Source organism: Octopus sinensis, linkage group LG8, assembly GCF_006345805.1.
Source record: "Octopus sinensis linkage group LG8, ASM634580v1, whole genome shotgun sequence".
In the NCBI taxonomy this organism is placed as follows: Eukaryota; Metazoa; Mollusca; class Cephalopoda; order Octopoda; family Octopodidae; genus Octopus; species Octopus sinensis.
In genome coordinates, this window is record NC_043004.1 from 49,994,208 (window position 1) to 50,001,707 (window position 7,500).

The 7,500-nt window shown below is 37.7% G+C and overlaps 2 protein-coding genes across 8 annotated transcripts in view; one reads left to right on the plus strand and one right to left on the minus strand.

Moving 5' to 3' along the window:
* Nucleotides 1-3,261, minus strand: part of LOC118764547 (RGS domain-containing serine/threonine-protein kinase A-like) — a 23,078-nt gene extending 19,817 nt beyond the window's left edge. For all 4 annotated transcript variants that reach the window (XM_036505389.1, XM_036505388.1, XM_036505387.1 and 1 more), the window contains exons 1-2: nt 2,787-3,261; nt 1-533 (exon numbers count right to left, since the gene is read on the minus strand). The exon at nt 1-533 is cut by the window's left edge and continues 750 nt beyond it. In XM_036505389.1, the coding sequence (XP_036361282.1) occupies nt 1-391 (391 nt within the window). In that variant the 5' untranslated portion in view covers nt 392-533; nt 2,787-3,261. The remainder of the gene's footprint in view (nt 534-2,786) is intronic.
* The window catches only part of LOC118764548, an 84,405-nt gene extending 77,401 nt beyond the window's left edge, over nt 1-7,004 (plus strand). For all 4 annotated transcript variants that reach the window (XM_036505392.1, XM_036505391.1, XM_036505394.1 and 1 more), the window contains one exon: nt 6,800-7,004. In XM_036505392.1, the coding sequence (XP_036361285.1) occupies nt 6,800-6,961 (162 nt within the window). In that variant the 3' untranslated portion in view covers nt 6,962-7,004. The remainder of the gene's footprint in view (nt 1-6,799) is intronic.
* The last annotated feature ends 496 nt before the right edge of the window (nt 7,005-7,500 follow it).

The following is a 7,500-nucleotide window of genomic DNA, read 5'->3' on the forward strand; positions in this document are numbered from 1 at the left end:
TGATGATGCTAGCATCGATAGCATCGCTGCTGCTATTGCTGTTGGTAATGTTCTTGATGTCGTCAGTATTGTTGTTGGCGATGGTGACGTTCGTATTCATCTCGTTGTTGTTGCTGTTATTGCCGTCAGTGTTGTTATTGTTGACCAAACGGCATTTGTATATTCTATCATTACTGTCACGAATGCACTTTTTGCCGTTTTTACACGCATTCCACACCGGGTGGCAGGTCGCCGCTTTAACAATTAAATCCACTGTTTTGTTAAAGGTTATGATTTTGGGGTTGACGTTACTGACGATATTTCTTTTGTTGACGATGAAGCTGCTAGTTTCGATATGTATCACACTTGCCATCAATGTGACAATATATAACAGAACAGTTGCTTCCTTCATAGTTTCTTTTACAGATATGATGCTACGTTGCTGCGATGTTGCTGGGTCAAGTGTACAACAGAGAATGAAGTGAGATTAACATCAGATCCCGGTGCCAACTTATTAATGGAGCACTTCTCAATACAAAAATCACCAGATTACACTGAAAAACACAAAAGATACACGATTCATATTGATGGTGGAGCGGGGTGGTGATGGGATGGCGGTGTTGGGCTGGCTGACACACACACAGATACACACACACACACACATAAACACATATACTCGCTGCTACATATTGAACAGAAAGGGTACCGAAAGAGGAGCCTGGGTACAACGGATCAGCTCTTAATCGATAATTAAATTATCAGAAACTGCAAGAGAAGACATACAAACCTGAGCATCGAAAAGCATACGATATGATAACACACACCTGGATGATAAAAACAATGGCAATATATGGAGTAGCAGCACAAAAAGTGAGACAGAACTGGACAGCCTAGTCCAGACTGCGGATTTCTCTGGTGTTATTAAGATGGAGTTTGGGTTCTCAAAATGTGCTACGATGGTGATGAGACGAGGAAAGCTTGTCAGGACAGAAGGCATAATTTTATGAAGTGGTGAAATGATTAAGGCAATTCAACCTTAATCCAGCTATAAATACCTGGGCATACTTAAGCCAGATGGAATTAAACACGACGACATGAAGAAAAAGACAAAAAGAGAGTACCTGCGGCGATTGAGAAAAATACTGACTTCAAAGCTGACTACCAGAAACATAATTTCGGAAATAAGACTTGCACGCAGTCGCAGTAGTACGGTCTGGCGCAGGAATCCTGAAGTGGACAGAGGATGAGCTAAAGGAGATGGACAGGAAGTCAAGAAAGTTCCTAACGATGCATGGAGCCCATCATCCACGTGCAGACACTGATCACCTATACATGAAGAGAGCAACTGGAAGAAGAGGACTGACAAGTGTGGAATACTGTGTACGTATCGAACTCGAGAGCTCAATGAAATACCTAACCCAAAGTAAGGAAAACTTTCTAGTGAGCTTTGAAAGCATTGAAAGCAGAAAAAAGGGAGCATTGAAAGCAGAAAAAAAAAAATGAAAAACAGAGGAAGAAGTACAAAAAGGATACGAAGAAGAGTTACACAACAAGGGATTACACAATCAATTTCATGTAGCCACAACGGAATTTGCTGAAAAAAGTAGATGGGATAAGCTGAAAAAAATCCCGAGAGCACTATTCTGCCAGCGCAAGACCAGGCTTTGGCCACGAACTGGAGGTTTAATCTGAGGAAGGAACAAGTGATTTCGCTGTGTCGCTTCTTTAATAGAGTCGATGAAACCATTGCCCATATCACAAATGAATACCGTAGACTTGCCCAAAACCACCACAGTGCCAATTATTGTTGGGTCCTTGGGAGCAGTATCAGAAGGCATCAAGAGGAATATCAAGGAAATTGGAATAGAGTGCCTAGTAGAACTGTTAGAAAAGGTTTACTTGCTTGGCACGACGAGAATAATCAGGAAAATATCAGATAGCAGAAAAGAATGAGTAGCATGGTACCGTAGGTTGCAGGTAGCAAGCCCGCTTCGCATGCAAGACTCCAGGAACTCAAACAAAACCTGTGATAAAGTGAGAATATAAATAACAACAACAACAACAACAACAACAACAACAACAACAACAACAATAATAATAATAATAATAATAATAATAATAATAATAATAATAATAATAATGGTTTCAAATTGTGCTACAGGAGCAGCCGTTTTGGGGGAGGGATGAGTGTTATCGACCCTGAAAGGCGATGTCGACCTCGGCGGAATTTGAGCTCAGAACGTAGCGACGGGCGAATTACCGCTAAGCGTGCTAACGATTCTGCCAGTTCGCTGACTTTAATAATAATAATAATAATAATAATAATAATAATAATAATAATAATAATAATAACAATAATAATAATAATAATAATCTTTTCTACTATAGGCACAAGGCCTGAAATTTTGGGGAAAGTGGCCAGTCAATTAGATCGACTCCAGTACGCAACTGGTACTTAATTTATCGACTCTGAAAGGATGAAAACCAAAGTCGACCCCGGCGGCATTTGAACTGAGAACATAAAGATAGGGGTATTAGGTTTGCCCCCGTTTGTAAAACCAAATGTGAGTATTTATCAGATAGGCTAAATTTCTTTTCGGTATCCAAACAATTGTGTGTGTGTGTGTGTGTTACGTGTGTGAGTGTGTTATATATATATATATATATGTGTGTGTGTGTGTGTGTGTGTGTGTGTGTGTGTGTGTGTGTGTGTGTGTGTGTCCGTGCGCGCGTACGTGCGTGTGTGTTGAGTATGTGTGTTGAATATTTGTGAAATAATGTGTAGAAAAATATGGGGAAAATGTTACCTGGCCCTTCAACAGGGGTAAACGTAATACCAGCCCGTCGCCATACTGTCTGTGTACACTAGGACATCGTTGTAATATCAGCCACTTCAAATTGTTGGTCTTTTCTTTCTCTTATCCTTTTGTTGTATAACTTTTCTCACTTGATGTTTAACCCACGTCAGTCTTAATACTAACGACCAATACTCAAGGACATTCAAACAGTTACCGCTTTTTTTTTAGAGCTATCAAAGACTGTGTTAAAATATGTTAGAATGAATGATTTAAGGGAGATTTAGCTATTTTCTGACAATCGAGTGACTTCGGTATTGTTTCCTTCCCAGACTCGCTCCCCTCTTTCTTAGAGGTGTTGATATTGTCGCTGTTTCTACTTTTACTGATGGTGATAAAAACAATGATGGTAGTAATCATAGTGTTGACTCACCCCACCCTTGCTCTCCCTTTTTTCCCTGTCTTTCGCTGTCTCCTTGTTTCTTCCCATGTATTATGCATGTATGTATGTATGTATGTATGTATGTATGTGTGTGAGTGTGTATTTATACATACACCTACACACATACATACACACAATGAGTGCAAATAAATAGATTGGAGAAAGAGGAGAGGGAGATAAATAAATAGATAGAATGAGAGAGAGAGTGAGTGAGAGAGAGAGAATGAGTGAGTGAGAGAGAGAGAGAGAGTTACGACAAATAATTTGAGTTGTAACAACAGGTTTTTGTAAACGGCTTGATGACTGGTTAAGACACAGGTGCGCGAATGTGTATGCGTACGGGGTGCGCTGGTATGTGTGTATGTGTGAGCATGTGTGTGCTTGTGCGTATGTGGAGATGTTGATGATTGTTTGTGATAAAAGGTGTGTTAATGGACGTGTGAATATATGGTTGGGAATATTAAGAATATTATTTTGAATTCGGTCATGAGAATGTGTATATGTATACGTAAATGCAAATCGGTAACTCATATGAATTGATTGTATACACATTCCGGGAGGAATAAAAAAAGATCAGCAAAGTACAAGTGAACTATACATTGCAGAATCAGTAAACATTTATGTGGTCGCTCGACCAGGTAAAAATAGCAACCAAATCCTCCTTAAATCCTACCGTGCTGTCTTTCTAAACAAGACATTTTCGATAACACTGTAACACCAATTTTGTTTTTCTAAATGTTTTCAATGTTCCTTGGTGTTCTTCTTCTGATTTTAAAAATGCCCTTAGATTTTGCTTCCCATCGATATCTTAAGAAATAATCATGGTTTTATACTGGAAGAAAAACATATTTTGATACGGTAGTGCTATATTGACCTTATTCACATTGTGCTACAATATCAATCAAGAAATATTTTTGTCATCATTTATTGCATTGCACTTTAAGCTACACAGAAAATCTAAGTAGACATATGCTGAGATTACACTAGAAATGCATTAAAGATTGTGTTTTCCTTTATCTTTACGGTCTCTCATTATGATAGTGCCTTATCTTCCTTGGTATCTCTTCTCCAGTGTAGTAATGTCCTGATGGCATCTCTGACCATGCTCCTTACTGACCTGGGAAGAAGTCTAAATGTGAATTCATGAAGTGCACGTTTAAGGACGTTCGATAACTTAACTTCTTAAAACATCTAATTAAGCGTTGCCAGCAGCTGCTTGTAGTTGGGACTTTTGTTCTGACCTTGGAAACTATAGAATATGCCGTGATTTGCACACCATGTCTCTTTTTCGATATCACTCATTGCTTTATCATATTTCTCTGAACTCAGTATTGTCATTATTTGTGGTCCAGTAAAAATGCCATCCTTAAACTTTGTCTCAGATAGCTTTGGAAAGAGCAAACGAATTTCTTGAAAGCTTTCTCCAAAATGATCAAAAGCCTTCACATTGTTTGACCAAACCCAGTTTTATGTGAAGTGGAGGTAACAAAACATTGGCAGACTCTACAAGAGGTTGTCTTATAACATTCCCGGATGCATATCATTTCTTAGGGAGGGAGGGGGGTCACTCAATCTTACGGTATGATCGGCTTTGCGGTGCCATACACAAAGAAAACATGAATATTTTGTGCATCCACTCTGCAATCCTAGGAAGAAGACAAGCTTCTTAAAATAACCACAAATATCTTACTTATAGTCTTTCTGAAGAAGCTTTTTGACAGTTTCATATTTTTCTTTCATCTGAAAAGAGTATGCGATAGGCAGAGATGTATACTGATTTCCATTGTGTAGTAAAACTGCTTTGAGGCTTCTAACTGAGCTGTCTATGAAAAGGTACAATTCTTTTGGGACATGATCAATTCCATTAGCTGCAAGCAAGCCACTTATATCTTTGCAGAGATAGATCTTCAGAAATATCAAAGTATACTTCGAATTCCTCATGTCGTTTCCTGTATACTGTTGATTTGTAGTCCTCCTTTAACAAATTCCGCTCCTTCAGCTTGGATGCTACAAATTCAGCTCCTGAATTGGTGAGGCCTAAACCCCGATGAGATCGTCCAGTACGCGTTGATTTGGAAAGTGTGGTTGAATATTCATTCTTGGCTCGATTGCTTCATCCATCTCTTGGTTGCTGCTACCTTCGGACTATCCAGGTGACAGCTCCATAGTATCTTCTACCTGACAAGATAAAATGTTTGCATACAATGACTTGAACTATAGTATGAGTTTTATTAGTGACCATAACATTAAAAGAAAACTGAGTTAAATATTTTTAACCTTTGAATTTTGATTCTTTTGTCATATGAAATTCAAATTCGATTGAAGCATTGTGATGGGATTTTCTAACATTCTCTGATTGTTGTGATACCAGTAATTTGTCATCTTGTGGCACAGGTGCTGGGATAATGAAGTGCTTGTTTTTCTATAAATTTTCTGTACTTTGTTACGTCAATCATGTAAAGACAGCAGCCATCGTGATGGCTTTGTAACTCTTGCCATACACTTGGGATGGCAAAAGGCATACACCTTCTTTCTAAATTTGATCGACAACTTCCACATGTAGGGGCCCAAGGCTTACTTTGGTCACCTAAATTCATTACAAAGTAGAGTCTGTAAACGATTCCGCATTTGGCACCTTTCACGATTTTATGTGATGCATGCTTTGTTCCAACATACTACCTGCACACATAACAGAAATATTCTGGAGAATTTCTGTACCCTGTAGTAACTATGGTCAAGAAAATTTAGAGAAATACTCACAATACAAAAGCTGAAGGAGAAAATATATTAGTACCATATCAATATGGACCTTAATGAATAGGCTCTTTACTACACAGAAAGGGAGTCCGTCATTTCTGACAGACTGAAATGAAATTGGCATACCTGTTGAGTACCATGAAAAGTGGAGTAGCTTATCACTGTTCATTCATTAGAGGTTTATATTAAACCAAAAGCACGATTTTCCCTAGCTATCTCAAATTTTGGGTACAATTACAAATGAGCAGATGGCCTTTCCCATAAACAATACGTTTGTTATTAATTAGCGTAGTTTCATATATTTCAGCGACAGTCGATGGTCAAGAAAAAGTAAGATAATTTTCGGAATTGGAGCGAAAATTTGCATATAAACACTTAGAAAATTAGGATAAGAAAACTTTTGCAAAATTTTATAACACAGTTTAATTGGTTAATGGAAATTCCTAATAAATGTTTAAAAATTCTAAGCATATTATTTAATTCCCTGCATGATAATTAATTTTAATTTCTAATGTAATACTTTCACTAAATTATTTTACAAATACTCTAAGCTGATCACCAAGTAACCTGATTTAACCAATTAATAATTACAGTGACCACTAAATAATCAACACTGACTACCAAATAATCTACCGATCATCAATCAAGATAATCTAGAGAGACTACCATATTATCTACGCTGACCCGCACATACTGTAAAATTGTCAACAAACACTGTACAATGACCCTAGAATATTTATTTCGCTATTAAATAGAATATGAAATGACTTTGGACTGTTAATCTGAACTTGTTCTGCCTTTCTTATTTCTTCTCTTTCTTTCCCAGATATGTGAGACACTCTTGTCCTATGGAGTAACAGTGTTCCAAACTAGTGCTGTACATCCCGGAGGTAAAAAAGGCCAATATGTCAGTGGTGACAAGGAATACGACAGGGAATGTTACGGTTGGCTGAGCTTGTTTATTCAGATTAAAACTTCATTGATTTAATACTCACTTCGTTGTTGCTGTGGTTGTTGGCGTTGTTACTTTTGGTTGTTTAAACAGACGCAAACATTGACAAAACCACGCTTTGCTTTTTTAATTTTTAATCACGTTTCTCCTGTGATTTATTAAAGATTTCTCGGGGTAATTACAATACTCTGAAAGAAAATAAACTTAGTATCGTTATCAAAGGCGCCTTTATCTAAAGCTACAGTAGAGCTCGTGGAAATTCCCCGGAATGGAAAAAATTAAGAGGCCCTATTTAAGAAAAAGCCGACGATTTGCATTTTTATGATATCCATAGTTTAGCTTTCTTTAAATATTCTTGACGTTCGTCTCCATTCATTTCCTCACGTCTCCGCCGTCGTTGTCTTTTTCCTCTTTTTATTATAATCTTCTCGCTGTTCCTTTCTCATCCGGTGCTCTATATCTGCGCAACCTTTCTCGGGCAGTTTGCACTGTTTTTTTTATTTTGTGAATCTAGAGAGTAAGCTAAGTTAACCCTTATAAACAAATATCAATCTTTTAAGCGGGCAGACGATAAC